This window comes from Ovis aries, chromosome 3 (genome assembly GCF_016772045.2).
Source record: "Ovis aries strain OAR_USU_Benz2616 breed Rambouillet chromosome 3, ARS-UI_Ramb_v3.0, whole genome shotgun sequence".
Classification (NCBI taxonomy): Eukaryota; Metazoa; Chordata; class Mammalia; order Artiodactyla; family Bovidae; genus Ovis; species Ovis aries.
The window spans coordinates 141,922,713-141,945,748 of NC_056056.1; the positions used below are offsets into that span (position 1 = coordinate 141,922,713).

The 23,036-nt window shown below is 38.0% G+C and overlaps 1 protein-coding gene across 4 annotated transcripts in view; it reads left to right on the forward strand.

The window, feature by feature from the left end:
* NELL2 (neural EGFL like 2) overlaps positions 1–23,036 on the forward strand; it is a 400,596-nt gene that overhangs the window by 172,263 nt on the left and 205,297 nt on the right. For all 4 annotated transcript variants that reach the window (XM_004006428.5, XM_042246832.1, XM_015094719.4 and 1 more), the window contains 2 exons: positions 2,345–2,447; positions 15,407–15,535. In XM_004006428.5, the coding sequence (XP_004006477.2) occupies positions 2,345–2,447; positions 15,407–15,535 (232 nt within the window). The remainder of the gene's footprint in view (positions 1–2,344; positions 2,448–15,406; positions 15,536–23,036) is intronic.

A 23,036-nucleotide genomic window follows, 5' to 3' on the forward strand; every position in this document is an offset into this window, starting at 1 on the left:
AGAATTGATGCTTTTGAATTGTGGTGTTGGAGAAGACTCTTGGGAGTCCCTTGGACTGCAAGGACATCCAACCAGTCCATTGTAAAGGAAATCAGTCCTGAATATTCCAATGAATATTCATTGGAAGGACTGATGTTGAAGCTGAAACTCCAGTACTTTGGCCACCTGATGTGAAGAACTGACTCATTTGAAATGACCCTGATGCTGGGAAAGACTGAAGGCGGGAGGAGAAGAAAACGATGGATGAAATGGTTGCATGGCATCACCGACTCAATGAACATGAGTTTGAGTAAGCTCTAGGTATTGGCATGGACAGGGAGGCCTGGTGTGCTCCGGTCCACGGGGTTGCAAAGTGTTGGACATAACTGAGCGACTGAACTGAACTGAACTGAACTGAGGTCTCACTATAGAAATGGGGACTGGAAGGCTTGGAGTGAGATACAGCAACACCAAGGAAATCAAGAGAAAAGTTACATCAAGGAAGGTGGAAATTTTGTCAGCTGGTTCCTAAGTAACATCTAACTGAAATATCAGCCCTAAACTTTAATATTGTGAGGGCATTTGAAGATTCTCCATTTTCTGTGTGTGATGTTTTCATTTGACAAATGTGTTCCACAATACTGACCATTATGATTTAGAAATTTTCTGAGATGGTTTCCTGTTTGATTTTAAAATACCTAAAAAGTGGTTTTATATTCAGTTAGGTGAAACTTCTGGGTATAGTCAACTCTCCATGTTCTTAATAAATATTGTGTGAATGAATAAATGTTACCTTTTATTTGCTCAAACAAAACACACCAATTTATTGCCCTCTCATGCTGTGCTGTCCAGTAGAAATATGATGCAGGCCATACATGTGATTTTTATTGGCTAAACTTTCTGTATACAACCCCATATAGCCAAAATATTATCATTTCCAATGTAATCAATAAAAAATTAATGAAATATTTTATAGTCTTTTATAATGCTGAATCATCAAAATCTTGCACGTGCTTTACATTTACAGTGTTTGAGTAACATGTAGCTAGTGGGCATGGATTCTACAGCACAACCCTCCCTGATCTTCATCAACTTTTATTTTTCTCCCTAAATTCTTGACATTAAGGAAGTCCACTGTTTCTTCTCCCTTCATGCCCCTGAACTTCAGTATTTTACATAGTTGACAGCTCTCTTGGGCTTCCATTTTCTGGGCCATCAATTCTTGTCCTTCTTTGTTCTTTTATTGTCAGTTTTGTGACCTTGAAAACGTTTCCTGGGCAGTTTGTGAGCTTAATAGTAACACAGAAACACACCCTGGTCCTGAAAATAAGATGATCAGAATGGATATTACTGTCACACGAAAGGAAGGATAGGGTTTGACTCCCACTGTATATCTGTTTTCTGCCACTTTCTTGATAAGAGATTATTGTGGCATGGAGAAGATCCTTTCCATCAATAAACCAGGAAGAGGGGGATATTGAAGTTATTAAAACTTTTTCTTTAATAGAAGCTTATAGAAATAACATCTAAAAACCTAAAGCTATTGAGCAGTATTAAGATGGAAGCCTTCCATTTCCAATGATTATTTTATTTCTTATGCACTGGTAAGCATAATACAACAGTTTATGACTCTTGTTCTTAAGAAACTAGAGGTTGACAGTTTAGAAGCAAAATGTTTGCTTCAAGGGCAGTGCTACTCCATTTATCAGAAAAGTGTTCTGTATTTTGGTTTTCTCTTAAAGTTTTATCTACTTTAGTGGCTAGAACTATAGTCATTTTGTATTAATTTATTCATTCACTCAGGAAAATTTTTTGAGTACCAATTATGTGCCAGAAAATACGTGAGACATTCATGCGCAAGAGACATAAATCCTGTCCACATTTCCGTTTTTGGAAATGTTTTGTGAGAGATTCACAGCATTCCTTATCATACTCACTTAGTATCATCTCTTTAACAGTTTGGAAACTTTGAAGTGAGAATGTTTAAAAAGTCCAGTTTTTATTTATTGCTTTTTCAAAGTGAGCTGTTAATCAAATTCAAGCTATCTGTTTGCCACGATTGTCATCTGGATGTTCAAATATGTTTTAAACTAACAGAATCTCTCAGGATAACTCTAATGTTTGGAAATTGAAGGCATGCTTCCATTCCCAAATCTGCTTGTCCCTTTGAAAGTCTTTCCAATTGTCATTTGATATCATTTTGCGAGTGAGTCTGTGACCTGTGCAGAGGTCCTCAGGAAGAAAATTTTATTCTTATGTTTGAAGAGATGTCTTTAATGCTAGATCTGGAAACTTAGGAGTTTCCAGAATTAGGAGTTAGTCCTAACTGATAAGTTTGAAGCATTTATTTTCTGTTGTCTAACAGGACCAGAGCATGAAGCTGGTTGAGAATTCGGGCTGTCCCACTCTGGACTGTCCAGAGTCGCATCAGATTACCTTGTCTCATAGCTGTTGCAAAGTCTGTAAAGGTAAGGGTTTTTGGAAAGTAAGATTTACGTGCATGAGTCATTCTAGGAGGCAATTTCTCCTGACAGGAAATACAAATTTTATAGGGAAGTTATTTCAAAAGACTATGGAATCAAACTTGAGATGCTCCCATGCCTTTCTGCTGGGTGTCTTGTACCTGGCTCAAGGTCTAGGTTTCTAAGCTCTCTCTGTGTATTGGTTCTGAGTCAGCATGACATTGTTGAAAATATACAACAGTGCTAAGTTTTTTTTTTTTGGTGGGGGGAGGCGGATTTGCTTTGCTTTTCTCTTCAGTCTGTTTTGTAATTGACTTAGCATAATTCCCATGTTGGCTACTTCAAATCCCTCTCTTCACAATTCCACCCTCCTTCACTGATAGGCTTCTACATCACTGAGGAGAGAGAGGCCATCAAACATGCATTGCTTGTTCTGTGTTGCCTTTGTGATGATAGACCTACAACCAATAAGTAGAAGGAACTTAGATTTTTAGTTTGATATAAAAAAACAGTAAAATTTGAGATATTCAGAAATGCAGTGGGCGGCCCATCATCAAAGATTCTTAAATTTGGTATTTTGTTGTAGATTCAAGTATTAAACTAAAGGATTGATTATATGGAACCTTTTATGATCCCTATCAATCATGAAATTATGTGTGCCTTCTTGCATTATCTTGAAATCTTGTATTTGTAAATCTGTCTCCTTCATTGAACTTTGCACCTTGAGAGCAGGGCTGGGTCTTTATCCTTGTATGACACTTGGAATATAGTTGGGACTCATAACTCATGTAGTTGGTGTTACATTAACAAAGTGCCTTATATGAGCTACTAGCACATGTTTTAATAATAGCCTTTATTGATACCAAATAAAACTTAAACAGAAAAAAGTAAGAAAAAGAAACTTTATAAAACATATGCTATTTTCTTTCCTTTTAATCTCATTTATTAAAAGGGAAATATAAGATCCTTCTCTCCCATTTTTTGGAGGATGGTGCAGGTTTCTTTTCATTTTCTGTTTAGCTAATTGCTTCATCTATTCTTTTAAGAGTTTTAAAATCCTAATTCTATGAAAGGCTCTTTGGGAGTTTCAGAGTGGTTTCAGACTTGGTCTGCCTTTCAAGAACTTTAGGGATGACTCTCAGGAACTAAGAGAACAAAGGATTGTAATCAAATAGAGAAAAAAGAAGAGCCACTGGTGTTTTCAGCCTAACTTTCCATGAGCCAGTGCCTTGCACAGAACATGTGTGGAAGTTGATACAAATCCAGAATGCTCATTCCAATCACTTGATTTTGGAACTGGACTCCCAGTATGCAGCTTGACTAGAGTGTCTTTGGCAGCCAAAGGTAGTCTATACCAGAACTTCTCAGGATTAAATGTGTATACAGATAACCTAGGGATTGAAGTACAGATACTAATCTGGAAGGTCTGATGTGGAGCTCGAGAATCTGCATTTCTGTTAAGCTCCTAGGTGACTACCGGTCAGTGGGACCACACATTGAGTGGCTTTTGCTGCATAACAGATTACCCCAAAGTTCAGTGGCTTAAAACACCCACCACTTTATTATCAGGCATACCTCCTTTTGCTGCACTTTGCTTTATTGTGCTTTGCAGATATGGTGATATTTACAAATTGATGGTTTATGGCAACCCTGTGTCAGGCAAGACTGTTGGTGGCATTTTTCCAGCAGCATTTGTTCACGTCATGATTCTGTATCACATTTTGGTTATTCTCACAATAGCAATAATTCAAATTTTTTCATTATTATCATATTTGTTATGGTGATCTGTGATCAGTGATCTTTAATGTTCCTACTATGACTTGCTGAAGACTCAGATGATGGTTGTCATTTTTTAGCAAGAAAGCATTTTAAAATGGTGAAGGACAGCAAAGCCTGGCCGTAGTCCATGAGATCACAGAGAGTCAGACATGACTGACCGACTGAACAAGAAATTTTTAAATTAAATCATGTACGTTTTTTACAGATGTAATGCTCTTGCATATTTAATATACTGCAGTATAGTACAAACAACTTTTTTTTGGCCACATTGCATGGCTTTCAGGATCTCAGTTCCCTGATCAGGGTTAAACCTGGGCCGCAGGGTTGAAAGCCTGGAATCCTAAACACTAGGCAACCAGGGAACTCCCAAAACATAGCTTTTAGATGCACTGAGAGAATAAAAAATTTGTGTGACTGGCTTTACTGTGATACTCACTTTATTGCAGTGATCTGGAACCAAGCATGCACTATCTCTGAGGTTTGCCTAGATATTGCAGTGTTGTGGGTCAGCAATTCTGACAAGGCTTAGCCAGGTGAGTCTTCTGTTTCATAGGGTGTTAACTGGGGTCCCTCTGGAAGCCGGTCTGAGCTGGAAGGTTCAAGATGGCCTCACTGAATGTTGGGCATCTTAACAGGAATGGCATGAAGGCTGGTCATAGCCAGAACTCTCTCCCTTTCTATGTAATCTCAGGACTTCTCCCTGTGGTCTCCCTAGCAGGATGGTCATCAGATTTCTTAAATGGTAGCTCGGGGCTGTCAAACAGTAGGTCTGAACACAGCATCACTTCTACCACAATTCATTGATCAAAGCAGTTGCAACCAAGCCCAGATTCAAGCGATGGGTTTGAAGGGAATAGATCCCACTATGATAGGAGGAGTGTTAAAAATTTGTGGCCATCTTTAATCTACTAGTGGTGTCCAGGAGCTACTTAGAGAGCAGAGAGGTGAGAGCAGAGAAGTGAATACCTATCAGTCAGTATTGGCAGGATTTGGGTAAAAAGATGTGGGTAAGAATAGGGCATTTCAGAGGGCTTTCCCGGTAGCTCAGCTGGTAAAGAATCCACCTGCAAGGCAGGAGACCACAGTTCAATTCCTGGGTCAGGAAGATCCCTTGGAGAAGGGATAGGATATCCACTCCAGTATTCTTGCCTGGAGAATCCCCATCGACAGAGGAGCCTGGCGGGCTGCAGTCCATGGGATCACATAGAGTTGGACACAACTGAGTGACTAAGCACAGAACAGAGCATTTCAGATGTCAAGAAAAGACCTGATTACATTCATTTCTTTTTAAAGAGCTTTAACATATTACCAAAAGCAAGTTAAGAATGGAAAGTAAAAGTGAAATCATTCAGTCATGTCTGACTCTTTGTGACCCCATGGGCTATACAGTCCCTAGAATTCTGCAAGCCAGAATACTGGATTGGGTAGCTGTTCCTGTCTCTAGGGGATCTCCCCATCCCAGGATCGAACCCAGGTCTCCCACATTTCAGGCAGATTCTTTACCAGCTGAGCCACCAGGGAAGAATGGAAAAGCTAGGAACAAAAACTGTTATGTTTTTATTACCTATAGTTTAAAAAGTTAATATGTTTACACAACACACTTGAAATACAATGACAAAGTTTACTATGATCTATACCCCTTCCACCTGAGACTGATATACTTGATTTGTGACCCACTGAAGCCAGAACTGAACTCAGGTTTGGCTGCTCATTGCTCAAAAGTTGATAATCAAGAGAAAGAGTTGGTGGGGCGGGGGAAAGATGTGTTATTCAGGAAGCTGGCAACCTGGGAAGATGGTGGACTAGCATCCCCCAAACCATTTTCAAGTTGCCAGACAGGGAACAGAGTTGGTAAAGGAGCAGTTTCAGAGGTGTGCTGGTGGGGGCTGTGTGAAGCAGCGCAGTCTGCTCCAATAATCACCTTGCAGCTGGTGGTGCAGTGGTCTGATTAGCGTCATTGTGTGATTGTGTAAGGAGAACAGGTTGTCTATAGCTGTGGAGTTGAAGCATCCTGTAGTTCCTGAAATTTCTCAAGAGATTATTCTCTAAGTATCTAATCACATTAGAGCATATTCAGTCCTACATCATGGGTTTTTCTCACAATGGAACTGGGGCCTCCAATATGGAATTGCCCTTGCTAAGGTAAAAGCAGAGATTCCTTTTCCTTATTTCTGAACAAGTGTTTCAGAGTCAGGTGAGATATATGTGATAAAACCTTGGTATCAGCTTTCAAAAAAAACTTGAGTAATAAATTATTTTATGTAGCCTGGATTGAGAACCACTGGCTTAGCTAATACTGGAGCTGAAATCGGACAAGTTGACCTTTCTTGAAACATCTAACACCATGTAAAATAAAAATTGCTTCCATTTCTGACTTCAAATATATAGAATAAACAAATGAGTTCTCCTGCTATTGTCTGACTTTTAAACTAAAAAGCAAATTAATTTTTGAAGGCTGAAATTTTGAGTCAACTCCTACACATATATTGTGACAAATTCATTTGTAGTAAAACTGGTCTCCAGTTTCCAGGCCTGTCTCCCTCGTGCTAAAGATGACATGTTCACATCTGAAAAAGTATGTTGTTCAACAATGCTTATTAAATATTCCCTGAGGGCAGAACATGAGATTACAGAGTTAACCTTTCCACTGGAGGCTCAGCCAGTGTTTGGAAACCAAGCTGGGCACCAAAATAAGGCTCCAAATCTCTAGGCACCAAGTCACATACAGGCAGGACTGTTTTCTAGGTACCCTCTTCTTGTCTGTTGTAGCAGCTCAGGAACAGTGTAACAAAAGTGTTCTTTTCACTTTTTTCATATTTGAGAGCTGTTTCAAGAAGTCATATGACCAATTACAATAGGATAGAGACTTCGTCATACAATGAGGACTCTGACTTAGGTACAGAAATAGCGTGAAACTATGTGTTTTCATATCTCAGCCCTTCCCATTCTCTTCCTCCTCTCTTGGCCACCCCTTTCTCTGCTGGTAGACCATCAAATCCTATTCACCAGATACCCACTTTTTAATTTAGTATTGACTTTGTCATGACTTCCAGCCAGTCCATCCTAAATGAGATCAGTCCTGGGTGTTCATTGGAAGGACTGACATTGAAGCTGAGACTCCTATACTATGGCCACCTGATGCGAAGAGCTGACTCATTGGAAAAGACTCTGATGCTGGGAGGGATTGGGGGCAGGAGGAGAAGGGGACGACCAAGGATGAGATGGCTGGATGGCATCACTGACTCGATGGACATGAGTCTGAGTGAACTCCGGGAGTTGGTGATGGACAGGGAGGCCTGGCATGCTGCGGTTCATGGGGTTGCAGAGTCAGATGTGACATCTGAACAATCAGAAGTAATGGAGGCATCATGTATATAAGGCTGAGCGAGTGTAGACTGTTTGCTCCCAACTTCTGGAAAGTTCATAATTTATCACATCAGTCAATTACACCTTCGTGATTCTTGTTATCTATCACAAATAACATCATTTAGTTAATTTTTTATTATCTACTTTTAGTTAACACATTTTCTGAAAAGCTAGTTTCATTCCAGTGGTATCTATGAAATGACTGGGTTATTGAATTCATGTATTTTTTGTACACATTAAAAAAATTCCGTTGCTATCTTTGAAAGTGAAATTGAAAGTTGCTCAGTCGAGTCTGACTCTTTGTGACCCCATGGGCTATACAATCCACGAAATTCACCAGGCCAGAGTATGAGTGGATAGACTTTCCTTTCTCCAGGGGATCTTCCCAACTCAGGGATCAAAACCAGGTCTCCCGCATTGCAGGTGAAATGTTTACCAGCTGAGCCATCAGGGAAGCCCAAGAATACTGGAGTGGGGAACCTGTCCCTTCTCCAGGGGATCTTTCCAACCCAGGTCTCCCGCATTGCAGGTGAATTCTTTACCAGCTGAGCTACTAGGGAAGCCCATTGCTATCTGTACTTCATTTTAAATGTTCCTCCATGCACATGAACTACATTTTGGGAAAAGTCAGGAATACCCATAATCTCATAGATGGTACCGATATGAGTTAGTATTGTTTCAGGTCCAAGTGATAGAACAACCAATCCAGCTGACTGAAGCGAAAAAATGGAATGCGTGGCTGGTGAGTGGATTGATTCAGATCTCAAACCTTGTCACTTTGCTTAGATACATCTATTTGCCTCCTCTGAGATGGCCTTATTTTCAAACTCTGTGTGTTCTTGGGTAGATCCTGACATTCTTATGCTCACATTATTTTGATACTTAGGTAGGTGGAAGACAAAGTTCAGTATCTTCTAAACAAAAGTCCCAGAATTGAGATTTAATTATCTGCATTAACCTGCACTGGATCGTTTGCTCAGACCTGAAGAAATTATGTTCAGGCTAGTAGGATGTATTGTTTGGTGTTGCCTTGATCAGCGGGCAGTGGAGTGCATTTTCCTGTAAGCATCTAGGCTAATAGTAGAGGTGAAAAATTCATTCCAGGTATGGCTAGGTTTTTTTTTTTCCCTACCGAAAGAAGAAATAGACACCTATAGACAAAACCAACAAATAATCACCTCAAAATTATTGTATTCTTTTTCTCTTGGATATTATGAAATACCTTTATTTGTGTTGTTCTTATGTATAATCTTTTGTACCCTTCCTTACCTCATCAGTCATAAAAAATGCATATCAACATTTTATAAAAGGTTATAGAAAGTTCTAGTATACTTAATACAAGAACTTCATATAAATTTGGAAAGCTTAAAAGGAATAGAAAACTTTGTATCCGTGAGTTTAAAATTGAAAGGAGGAAATAAAAGAAAGACCTGATTGTATTAGATCATTGCTCTATCCATCTATAACAAATATGTGAATTTTCTCCTATGATAGCTATCTCAGCACATTTATTTGTGGTTTATTAGTAATACTCTAATTACTTTAATTATCAACCAATGTGAAACTACATTTTTGTGACATAGATAGTATCCAAATTTACAGGTGAGAAAATCTGAATGTTTCGAAAGGTTAATTAACTTACACAGCTAGTAATTTACTCAGCCAGTAATTGGTAGAGATCAGATGTAGATCTTTCAACTCTAAAATCTAAGCACAGATGAGTAGGAATGCAGCAATGATGGTCGTAGAACTATGGTTTATTGCCAACCCATAGTCTGATTTTTTTTTTTAAGTTCTTCCCTATAGATTGGAAACAAATCCCTTTAAGTGAGTCTGAATTTTCTACCCATCAGTAGTTAGCAGTTAGCCTTTTAACCTTGGCATTTTTAAATCTAAGCAGTAAAATAACCAATAGATTCAATCAACTTTTGTCTGTTGAGAGACTAAATCAAATAGCTGACACTGTTTAGAGTAAGTTAAAATTTGACAAAATTTTCAATTTTCAAGTCTCTGGGTTAATTTATAAAAAACTCATTTGGCAAAAAACAGTATACTCCCTAAATGAACCTAAAGTAGTGAAAAGTAGAATCACACTGTTATTTTATATTTGTAAATTCTTGCAGCAGTTAATCACTGCATGGTGAGCGTATGCATGGTATTTGATGCTGAGATGAGGGAGTCTTACCATCAGTTAGGCCAAATCAGAAATGGATTGTAATAGAGGGTAAGGATGACTTTTAAGCTGAAATTATCCCCTCAGGCATTGTAAAAAGACCCTGGAACACATTTTAAGAAAAATGGTCTCAATTTAGCTGCTTAAAGAAGAAGGAAAGAAAAAGACCCTTGGAGAAAACATTTTTAACTTTCCTCTTCATAAGAATGAACCTTTTACTTCAACATTTTCATCCTGAATCATAAGAATTTAGATTGTGAAGAATTTTGTGAAGAAAAGTTGTCAAGTGATTTTAGTGCTGTTATTTACTATGTAGTTCTCCAGTTTTCATTCACCTCCGTTCTATTTTATTTAATTCCTGTAGAAATCACTCAAGCCTCACCCTTCCTAAGGCTTATTAAATTGTACAAAAAATTTTTTTACTATACATTTTAACACATCTCATGGGAGATGTGTTTTGACTCTGTGATGATATTGAGCATAGTCATTATGGGCACAAGCCAACTGGAATGGACATCAGTCATTGTGCTATGCCACAGTACACCTGCTGGCTATGGGTCAGTCCTTCACTGAATCCCATGGTCTATGGTAATCTGATAAATAAGATGAGCTGGTGAGGAACTTAATCTTCATGATTTACTCAAGTAAAAGTCTTTTCTTGCATGTAAGTAGATGAGTTTATTCTGAGCTACATGAAATGTATTTTTCTAAACGTCTTTTCTTTTATACATGCTGAAATAATAATTCATTAGACAGCGTAAAACCAGCTAGAAAATTTATTCATCAAGCAATTTTAAAATTGTCTGAATGATGCATAATCACATAATTTCCATTAAATATAGATTCCAGTGTTCAAGCTTTTCATTTCAGCATCTTAGATGATCTTTGAACAAAGGATTCACACAGGAAAAAGAAATTCAAGAAATTACACATGATTGGTGTCACTGTATATGAAGTGTTCCATTTATATTTCCTCTCATAAAGACTCGAATCTTTGTAATTCGTAAACTTTTTTCTTTTGAGTAGACATACTTGTCTTGCAGATTTCCAGAGAAAATTAAATTAAAGAGGTGTATTGTTTTGTTTTTTAAATATGTTTAGAGTTTTGGTATGTTTTTTTCTTTAAGATGCCAGGTCATCTGTTTCATTTCTTTTTATTTTTTATTTTTTTAATTAGTTTTTTATTTTTTAAATTTTGATATCTTTAATTCTTACATGCGTTCCCAAACATGAACCCCCTCCCACCTCCCCTCCCCATAACATCTCTCTGGGTCATCCCCATGCACCCGCCCCAAGCATGCTGCAACCTGCGTCAGACATAGACTGGCGATTCAATTCTTACATGATAGTATACATGTTAGAATGTCATTCTCCCAAATCATCTTAAGTACACAATGTGAACATCTAATCTGGTTTGGTCTGTGTTACTCATAGTTATTGATAATGTTCAATCACTAATTCTCAGATTACTTTCCTTCCTCACTACGTTATCTTCAGTTAGTTCAGTTTAGTTCAGTTCAGTTGCTCAATTGTGTCCGACTCTTTGCGACCCATGGACCACAGCATGCAAGGTCTCCCTGTCCCAACCATCTCATCCTTTGCTGTCCCTTCTCCGCCTGCCTTCAATCTTTCCCAGCATTGGGGTCTTTTCTAAGGAGTCAGTTCTTTGCATCAGGTGGCCAAAGTATTGGAGCTTCAGCTTCAGCATCAGTCCATCCAATGAATATTCAGAATATTTAGTATGGACTGGTTCTGTCTCCTTGTTGCCCAAGGGACTCTCGAGAGTCTCCTCCAACACCACAGTTCAAAAGCATCGATTCTTCGGTGCTCAGCTTTCTTTATAGTCCAACTCTCACATCCATACATGATTACTGGAAAAACCGTAGCTTAGACTAGACAGAGATTTGCTGGCAAAGTAATGACTCTGTTTTTTAATATGCTGTCTAGGTTGGTCATAACTTTCCTTCAAAGGAGCAAGCGTCTTTTAATTTCATGGCTGCAGTCACCATCTGCAGTGATTTTGGAGCCCCCAAAAATAAAGTCAGCCATTGCTTCCACTATTTCCCCATCTATTTGTCACGAAGTGATGGGGTTGGATGCCATAATCTTAAATATATGAATGTTGAGTTTTAAACCAACTTTTTCACTCTCCTCTTTCACTTTTATCAAGAGACTTTTGAGTTCTTCTTCACTTTATGCCAAAAGGGTGGTGTCATCTGTGTATCTGAGGTCATTTTCATTTCACAGTTCATGTACTGTTGAAGCCTGGCTTGGAGAATTTTGAGCATTCCTTTACTAGTGTGTGAGATGAGTGCAATTGTGCAGTAGTTTATACATTCTTTGGCATTACCTTTCTTTGGGATTGGTATCAAGACTGACCTTTCCCAGTTCTGTAGCCACTATTGAGTTTTCCAAATTTGCTGGCATATTGACTGCTGCACTTTCACAGCATCATCTTTTAGGATTTGAATTAGCTCAACTGGAATTCCATCACTTCCACTACCTTTATTCGCAGTGATGCTTCCTATAGCCCACTTGACTTCACATTCCAGGATATCTGGCTGTAGCTGAGTGATCACACCATTGTGATTATCTGTATTGTGAAGATCTTTTTTGTATAGTTCTTCTGTGTATTCTTGCCACCTCTTCTTTATATTGTCTGCTTCTGTTAGGTCCATACCATTTCTGTTCTTTATTATGCCCATCTTTGCATGAAATGTTCCATTGGTATCTCTAATATTCTTGAAGAGATCTCTAGTCTTTCCCATTCTATTACTTTCCTCCATTTCTTTACACTTATCACTGAGGAAGGCTTTCTTATCTCTCCTTGCTGTTCTTTGGAACTCTGCATTCAAATGAGTATATCTTTCCTTTTCTCCTTTTTTTTTTTTTTTTCATTTTTATTTTTTTTTATTTTTTAAATTTTAAAATCTTTAATTCTTACATGCATTCCCAAACATGAACCCCCCTCCCACCTCCCCTCCCCATAACATCTTTCTTTTCTTTTCTCAGCTGTTTGTAAGGCCTCCTCAGACAACTTTTTGCCTTTTTGCATTTCTTTTTCTTGGGTATGATCCTAATCACTGCCTCCTGTACAATGTCATGAACCTCCATCCATAGTTCTTCAGGCACTCTATCAGATCTAATCCATTGAATCTATTTGTCACTTCCATTGTACAATCGTAAGGGATTTGATTTAGGTCATACCTGAGTGGTCTAGTGGTTTTCCCTACTTTCTTCAATTTAAGTCTGAATTTGGCAATAAGGAATTTGTGATCTGAGCCACAGTCCACTCCTGGTCTTGTTTTTGCTGACTGTGTAGAGCTTCTCCATCTTTGCTGCAAAGAATATAATCAATCTGATTTCAAAGTGTCTTGACCATCTGGTGATGTCCACGTGTAGAGTCTTCTCTTGTGTTGTTGGAAAAGGGTGTTTGTTATGACCAGTGCGTTCTCTTGACAAAACTCTGTTAGCCTTTGATCTGCTTTGTTTTGTACTCCAAGGCCAAATTTGCCTGTTACTCCAGGTATCTCTTGACTTCCTACTTTTGCATTCCAGTCCCCTGTAATGAAAAGGACATCTTTTTGAGGTGTTAGTTCTAGAAGGTCTTGTGGGTCTTCACAGAACCATTCAACTTCAGCTTCTTCAGCATTACTGGTTGGGGCATAGACTTGGATTACTGTGATATTGAATGGTTTGCCTTGGAAATGAACAGAGATCATTCAGTCATTTTTGAGATTGCATCCAGTTACTGCATTTTGGACTCTTGTTGTCTATGATGGCTACTCCATTTCTTCTAAGGGATTCTTCTCCACAGTAGTAGATATAATGGTCATCTGAGTTAAATTCACCCTTTCCAGTCCATTTTAGTTCACTGATTCCGAAATGTTGATGTTCACTCTTAACATTTCCTATTTGACCACTTCCAGTTTCCCTTGATTCATGTACCTAACATTCCAGATTCCTGTGCTAATGCTAATGCTCTTTACCGCATTGGACTTTACTTCCATCACCTGTCACATCCACAGGTGGGTGTTGTTTTTGCCTTGGCTCTATCTCTTCATTCTTTCTGTAGTTATTCCTCCACTGATCTCCAGTCCCATCACTTCATGGGAAATAGATGGGAAACAGCGGAAACAGTGTCAGGCTTTATTTTTGGGGGCTCCAAAAATCACTGCAGATGGTGATTGCACCCATGAAATTAAAAGACACTTACTCCTTGGAAGGAAAGTTATGACCAACCTAGATAGCATATTCAAAAGCAGACACATTACTTTGCCAACAAAGGTCCATCTAGTCAAGGCTATGGTTTTTCCTGGGGTCTTGTATAGGTGTGAGAGTTGGACTGTGAAGAAGGCTGAGTGCCGAAGAATTGATGTTTTTGAACTGTGGTATTGGAGAAGACTCTTGAGAGTCCCTTGGACTGCAAGGAGATCCAACCAGTCCATTCTAAAGGAGATCAGCCCTGGGATTTCTTTGGAAGGACTGATGCTAAAGCTGAAACTCCAGTACTTTGGCCACCTCATGCAATGCGTTGACTCATTGGAAAAGACTCTGATGCTGGGAGGGATTGGAGGCAGGAGGAGAAGGGGACAACCGAGGATGAGATGGCTGGATGGCATCACTGACTCGATGGATGTGAGTTTGAGTGAACTCCAGGAGTTAGTGATGGACAGGGAGGCCTGGCATGCTGCAATTCATGGGGTTGCAAAGAGTAGGACACAACTGAGCAACTGAAAAACTGAACTGATATCCAGTAGCATATTGGGTGCCCCGGCGAAGTTCATCTTTCAGTGTGCTATCTTTTTGCCTTTTCATGCTGCTCATGGGGTTCTCAAGGCAAAAATCCTGAAGTGGTTTGCTGTTCCCTTCTCCAGTGGACCATGTTTTGTCAGAACTCTCCACCATGATCTTTCTGTCTTGGGTGGCCCTACAGGCTGGCTCATAGTTTCATTGAGTGTGGTTCATGTGATCAGGTTGATTAGCTTTCTGTGATTGTGGTTTTCATTCTGTATGCCCTCTGATGGGTAAGGATAAGAGGGTTATGAGAACTTCCTAATGGGAGAGACTAACTGGGTTTGGTTCTGATGGGCAGGGTCATGCTCAGTAAATCTTTAATTCAATTTTCTGTTAATGGGTGGGGCTTTGTTCCCTTGCTGTTGTTTGACCTGAGATCAAACTATGGTGGAGGTAATGCAGATAATGGTGACCTCCTTCAAAAGGTCCCGTGCAGGCACAGCTGCACTTAGTGCCCCCAATCCTGCAGCAGGCTGCTGCTGACCCATGCGGAGACTCCTGGACACTCACAGGTAAGTCTGGGTCAGTCTTCTGTGGAGTCACTGCTCCTTTCTCCTGGGTCCTGGTGTGCACAAGGTTCTGTTTGCACCCTTCAACACTCTGCTTTCCTAGTCTTGTGTAAGTTCAGGTGGGGTTAATGGTGACCTCCTCCAGTTAACTCTTAATTGAGTTAAATACACTAAAAAAACTTTTTATTACATATAACATGTGGTTCTATAAACATTGGATGAAGATATCAACATAATCATGCAGGAAAATATGGCTTCTAAATAAAAGAAAGATATTAAGAGACAAATGTTTTTGCTTTGTTATGAGTTCATTTACCATAATAATTTCTTTTTTCCTGTAGGTTATGACTTTTGCTCTGAAAGGCATAACTGCATGGAGAATTCTGTCTGCAGAAATCTGAATGACAGAGCTGTTTGTAGCTGTCGAGATGGTTTTAGGGCTCTTCGAGAAGACAATGCCTACTGTGAAGGTAAGCCTTGTAATGAAGTATAGCTTGGCTGTATAAATTTCCTAGAATTACTGCATGCAAAATTTATTAATTTCCCAGGTTGTCAAATTGATAGGCCCATTAAAAGCAGTGAATTTAATTTGAAGCTTATTAGTCAGCTAAAAATAATTATCTTTCAAATTAAAGTTTTTCATCTTTCTGCTATGTCAGACTAATAAGTTAATATGGCTGGGTTTCTTGAATTAGGACAATACTTCCACTGTGAAATTGCCTTCTTTTTTTATAATTAGATATTCAGATAGTTCACATATTGACATGATTACTGTGGCTTGCCGTTAGGATTGTAGTCAGATTTTTGCAGGCAATGTTGTATAATAAAGACAGTCAATTAACAGGAAGATGAAGTGCCCACACCATTTTTGTTTTGCTACTGTCAGTAATCTCAGAGGTTGTATTCATGCTGTGTCATATTTAGTAAATAGCTTCAATGGGATAAACAGGTTCCTAGTTATTTTAAATCCTTGACAAATATCTCAGGTAGTTTGTTGCCTCGTTGAAAGAGTCCAAATACAGTGAGAAGGCCTGGGCATCCACAAATACTGCAGCTTTGACTATTCGTGAAGACCCTAGAATTACAAGAGGTGTAGAAGGAGATCAGTCCTGGGTGTTCATTGGAAGGACTGATGTTGAAACTGAAAGTCTAATACTTTGACCACCTGATATGAAGAGCTGACTCATTGGAAAAGACCCTGATGTTGGGAAAGATTGAGGGCAGGAGGAGAAGGGGACGACAGGGGATGAGATGGTTGGATGGCATCACCAGCTCAGTGGACATGGGTTTGGGTGGACTCTGGGAGTTGGTGATGGACAGGGAGGCCTGGCGTGCTGCGGTTCATGGGGTCACAAAGAGTTGAACACGACTGAGTGACTGAACTGAACTGAGTAATATGTAACTTCCCTAAGGCACATATTTGAATCATTTTATTAATTGTGTGACTAGCTAGTGGGTTTGCAGGTAAGAACAGTAGTGTGGTGGTATTTGGGCACTTGGAAGCCTCTGGTCTTACCCTTTCCGAATGTTTAGGATCAGTGCCATCAGTCCCTAGAGATCATGTTTAGTTATATAATGATTTTTTGGCCCTGTTGAGTCAGTAAGTTGTGTCTGACTTTTTGTGACTGCAGCTTGCTAGCCTTCCCTGTCCTTAGTCTCCTGGAGTTTGCTCAAATTCACGTCCATTGAGTTGGTGATGTCACCCAACCATCTCATCCTTTGTCATTGCCTTCTGCCATCAATCTTTCCCAGCATCAGGGTCTTTTCTAATGAGTTCAATTTCTGTTGTTTCTCTTAGTTTTCAATAGATTTTTCTCTGCCTTAATAATTGGTATTCACTTTTTAAATTGACCATTCCCACTAGCATATTCCTTTAAATGCTTCTAATTCAGACCTAAAGAGATCATTCCATTTTTGCCAAAGCACAAAGACATATGTAGTTTCCCTTCCCCATTCATATGCAGATTCATGTAAAATTCCTAATTTTGAAAGTTTTTAATATTAAAAATGAATTTAAACGTACTTAGTAATGTGTTTTTCATTAATATTTGAGACCTCTGATATGTAATGCATTCCACTTATATTGTTAATATGTGTAATATGAAATCACGATATAAACTCATATGGTACCTCTTTTTTCTTAATCTTATAATTATTTATGTTTTGAGCTGCTTCTTTTTTGTTGTCATTAAGTGTATTTACTCTTCTAATAAATATTTAGTGAGCACCTACTGTGTACCAAGCAGTTTTCTAGTCTCTGGGTGCCTAGAAAACAGTGAATAAGACTGATAAGATAAATGATGAATAAGACTGCTAAGTTTTCTGTGCTTAGGAGCTTATATTTGAGGGAGAAGACAGAGAATAAGTAGGTAACTTAGAAGTAGAGAAAGGTAATTTAATATAGTAATAAGCAATAGGAAGAAAGTTAAACAGGATGATGTGATAGAAATTGATTGGGGACTAATTTAGATGAGATGGTCAAGGAAAGCCTCTGGGTCTGGAGTTGGCAGGGGATTGCCAGTTGACTTGAGATTTGAGGATAAGGAAATAACACAGAAAGATCTGAAACAGGGCATTCCAACTAGAAGGAATAGTAAGTAGACCATAAGTGGTAATAGCTTAGATGTTCTAGAAACAGAAAGCAGGATAATGTGATGAAACAGATGAGTCAATTAAGATGCAATTGGAGAATTAAGTAGGGGCCAGGTAATGTAGGGATGCTTGTAAGTATTTTAGATTCATCTAGGAGAGAAGTGATATGCACAGACTTGTATCAAAAAAGATAGCTCTGACTGTAATGCGTTAGATGGACTGTGGGGTTAGATGTACTTAAAAGAACAGAAGTGTAAACAGGAAGACTAGTTGGAAGGCTCTGTAGAAGTCTAAGCTAAGTTGCCTAAATTAAGTACAGTGGTTAAGATTCCATGCTTCCACCGCAGGAGGCACAGATTTAATGCCTGGTTGAGAAACTAAGATCTCACATGCTGTGAGGTGCAGCCAAAAAATTTTTAGGCTTCCCTAGGGGCTCAGTTGGTAAAGAATCCGCCTGCAATGTGGGAGACCTGGGTTCAGTCTCTGGGATGGGAAGATAATCTGGAGGAGGGCATGGCAACCCACTCCATATTCTTGCCTGGAGAATCCTCACGGACAAAGGAGCTTGGTGGGCTACAGTCCATGGGCCCACAAAGAGTCAGACATGACTGAGTGACTTAGCACAAGAGAGATAAAAAGGAGTATATTCATATATGTTTTAGAGGCAGAGCCAACAATACTTGCAGATAGTTTGCTATGGAGGAGAATTAAAGAGTAATGAATGGGAGTCAAGGATTTTGAGCAACAAATGGATGATGTTGCCATTTACTGAGACAGGAAAGAACTCAAGGGAAGAAGCCAGAAATTTTTATTAAATTATTTATCAATACAAGCTATTAAAAATTTAATTGTAAAGACTATATCACTGTTTTTATCTACATGTTTATCTGTAGCACAAAATGGCAGCTCTTTTCCATTCTGAATGGATCATACTGAAAAATGGTTTGTAAACTTCCTCACATTATTCATTTTTCATTTAAGGAAGTAATCTTCACAAGTTAAGAAAATGATGGGAAAACTTGTTAGTTTATTATAAGAATCTTGAATTTTTTATACATGAATATTTCTAGTATAGCTTTTGTTATTCATGTTAACAGGTTCCTTAGTATTCTGATCAAATTTGATTTTCTTTGCACTTTGTTGTTGCTAAGAATTTTTTTATTGAGATATAATTTACTTACATTTTCTGTTAGTTTCAGATGTACAACATAGTAATTTGATGTTTTGATACATTATAAAATGATCACCATCATAAATCTAGTTACCATCTGTCACAACACAAAGTTATTATGATATTATTGACTATATTACCTATGTTGTATGTTATATCCCAAAACTTATTTATTTTATAACTGGAGGTTTGTACCTCTACATATCCCTCATCTATTTCACTCATCCACCAACATGCTACCTTTCTGACACCTACTCAATCTCTGTATATGTGAGTTTGTTTCTGTTTGGCTATATTTGTTCATTTGTTTTCTTTTTTTAGATTTGCTATATAAGTGAAGTCATATAGGAGGTCTGTTTCTTTGTCTGATTTATTTCAGTTAGCATAATACCCTTTTGATCCATTAATCTTCTCAGAAACGGAAAATCTCATCTTTTTTATGACAGAGTGATACTCCATTGTGTATATATATACATACCACAATATTTATATATATATATATATATATATATATATATATATACCACATTTTCTATATCCTTTCATCTGTTGATGGGCACTTAGAATGCTTCTGTATCTCAGCTATTTTGAATAATGTACAGTGAACATAGGAGTATATGTATCTTATATAATTAGTGTTTTTGTTTTCTTTGAAGAAAAACCCAAAAGTAGAATCACTGGATTTTATGGTAGTTCTGTTTTTAATTTTTTGAGGAATCTCCATACTGTCATCCATATTAACTTTACCAATTTTGATTTTCACCAATAGTGCACACACTATTCCCTTTTATCCACACCCTCACCAACACTATATTTTGTCTTCTTGATGATAGCCATTTTAACAGGGATAACATGATATCTCATTGTTACTTTGACTTGCATTTCCCTGATGACTAGTGACACTGAACATCTTTTCATATGTGTCTTGGTCATCTGTATGTCTTTGTTAGAAAAATATATATTCCAATATTTTGCCCATTTTTAATAAGGTTATTAATTTTCTTGATGTTATGAGTTTTTATATGTTTTGGATATTAGCCCCTCATTAGATATGTTATTTGCAACTATCTTTTCCCACTAAGTAGGTTCTTTGTTTTGTTGATTGTTTCCTTTGCTCTGCAAAATCTTTTTAGCTTGATGCACTCCCATTTCTATTTTTTTTCATTTCCTATTCCCATTTCTGTTTTTTCGCTTTTCTTTCTCTTACATAAGGAGATAGATCCAAAAAATTTTGAAGACTAATGTCACAGAGTGTACTGTCTATATTTTCTTCTGGGAATTTTATCGTTTCAGGTATTTCATTTAAATCTTCAATCCATTTTGAGTTTATTTGGCATATGGTATGACAAAGTACAATAAGTTCCCTACATATGGACAAGTTTCATTTCAAGAGCATGTTTCTAAGTCAAATTTGTTCATAATTCCAACATAGTTAGCCTAGGTACCCAACTAACACAATTGGCTGTATAGTACTGTACTGTAATAGGTTTATGATACTTTTCACACAAACAATACAAATACAAAAAATAAAGACAACATCTGTAACCTCACAGTGCAGTACCCTGAAAAGTACAGTACAACAGCTGGCATACAGCGACTGGTATCGAGTGAACAGGAAAGAGGAGTTAATGAGTGGAGAAGGGAGAGGAGGTGGGAGATGGTAGAGCTGAAGGATCATCAGCAATAGGAGACAGAGGGCAAGCTGCAACTTCACTCATGCCTGACATTGCTGGCACAGGCTCTGGTTCCTTGCTGGATTCAGTTTTATCTGTCCTCTCGAATAAATGATCCAGTGATGTCTAAGTAGTAGCTCTTTTTTTCTGGTCGTAAGTACCATTGGATTGTATCATGAATGGTTGTTCCAGCCTTCATGTACTTATCTTTTTTTAAAATAGAAATTTATTTATTTTAATTGGAGGCTAATTACTTTACAATATTGTATTGGTTTTGCCATACATCAACATGAATCTGCCACGGGGGTACATGTGTTCCCCATCCTGAACCCCCCTCTCAGCTCCCTCCCCATCTTCATGTACTTTTCTACATCTGTCCCTGTGCCTCAAAAACTAACAGTGTCTCCTGGAATAAAGAAAATCTCCTTGCCATTTCCTGCATCATGGGTCTCTTTGTTTCTTCAGTTGCTTCTTCCTCTTGTCACACTGCTCTCTCAATTATTTTCACTTCTGTTTCCATTGTTATCACTGGGTGCTTCTTAGCAGTACCAGCTACATCACTGCTGTTTTATGCTTGCTCCTGGACATCCTTGGATTGCAATAAAAATATTGTACTACTGTATTTTATGCAGTATTGTATAGAAAAGTTCACAAAGGCACAACCAGCTATAGAGGATGCATGCATGTGACAATGTTACACCAAACACATGAACCAGCAACATGATTGGACAAGTGAATGCACATTTGCCTCTTTGAAAGCTTGTAACTTGAAGATTCATATGTAGGGGATTTACTATTGCCTGGTTTGATTCTTCAACATTTAGCTGTCCAATTTTCCCAGCAACATGTGTTGAAGAGGCTAGCTTTCCTTTTTATATATTCTTGCCTCTTTATTCATAGATAAATTGACCATATACGTATGGTTTTATTTCTGGGCTTTCTCTTTTGTTCCATTGATCTAGTGTCTGTTTTGTGCTTTGGTTTGTTCTTTCTCTAGTTCCTTTAGGTATAAGGTTAGGTTGTTTATTTGAGATTTTTCTTATTTCCTGGGGTAAGCTTGTATTGCTATAAACTTCTCTCTTAGAGCTGCTCTTGCTGGGTCCATAGATTTTGAACTGTTGTATTTCTACTTTTATTTGTCTCTAGGCATTTTTTTTTCTTTGTTTTAATTTTTTTTTCTCGCCTTCGTGAGCTTGTATATTTTCCAGTTTTTTTCTTGTTGATTTCTAATCTCAGACCCTTTGGTTGGAAAAGTTGCTTGATATGGTTTTAGTCTTCTTAAATTTAATCTGAGATTTGTCTAGTGGCCTACTATGTGGACATTACAGAGAAGGCAATGGCAACCCACTCCAGTACTCTTGCCTTGAAAATCCCATGGATGGAGGAGCCTGGTAGGCTGCAGTCTAGGGGGTCACAAGGGGTCAGACACAACTGAGCAATTTCACTTTCACTTTTCAGTTTCATGCATTGGAGAAGGAAATGGCAACCCACTCCAGTGTTCTTGCTTGGAGAATCCCAAGGATGGGGGAGCCTGGTGGGCTGCTGTCTGTGGGGTCGCTTAGCAACAGCAGCAGCAGCATGTGGACATTAAGTGATTTCCTTCTTGTTTGTTGTTATAGTCTTTGGTTTAAAGTCTATTTTGCCTTATCAAATACTGCTACCCCAGCTTTGTGTTTTTGTTTGCATAGAATACTTTTCTATCCCTTCACTTTCAGTCTGTGTGTGACTTTAAATCTGAAGTGAGTCTTATAGGCATTCATATATACGAGTCTTACTTTTTTATACATTTAGCCACTCTATGACTTTAGATTGGAGCACTTAGGCCATTTGCATTTAATGTTGTTTTTAATGAGTATATACTTATTGACATTTTAAAAACTGTTTTCCAGCTATTTTTCTTGTTCTTTATTGTTCTTCTATTTTTGCCCTCTTTCCTTGTGATTTGATGACTATCTTTGGATTCTTTCTTTTTGAATGTGTCGATCTATTATAGATTTTTGATTTGTGGGTTTCATGAGATTGAAATATAACAGTATATATGTATGTATATATATTATTTTAGGTTGATCTCTTAAGCATGAACACACTTTAAGAACCCTTCATTTTTACTCTTTGCACCCTGTTTTTTGACATTGCATTTTCCATCTTTTATTTTGTCTATCCCTTAAATACTTTAGTGGCTATAGATTGGTTTACTATTTTTGTCTTTTAACCTTTATATTAAATTTATCAGTGGTGATATACTGCCTTTATTGCATATTTGCCTTTATTAAAGAGACTTTTTAAAAATAATTAATGTATTTCTAGTTGTGTAATCTTTTCTGCTTAGGGTAGTCTCTTTAACATTTCTTGTAAAACCAATTTGGTCGTGGTGAGGCATTTTAGCTTTTGCTTGATAGCCTTGCTAAGTAGAGTATTCTTGGTTGTAGATGTCTTCCCTTATCAGTTGGAATGCATTGTGCCATTCCCTTGTGGCCTGCAAAGTTTCTGCTGGAAAGTCAGCACGTGCTCTTATGGAAGTTCCTTTATTTGTAA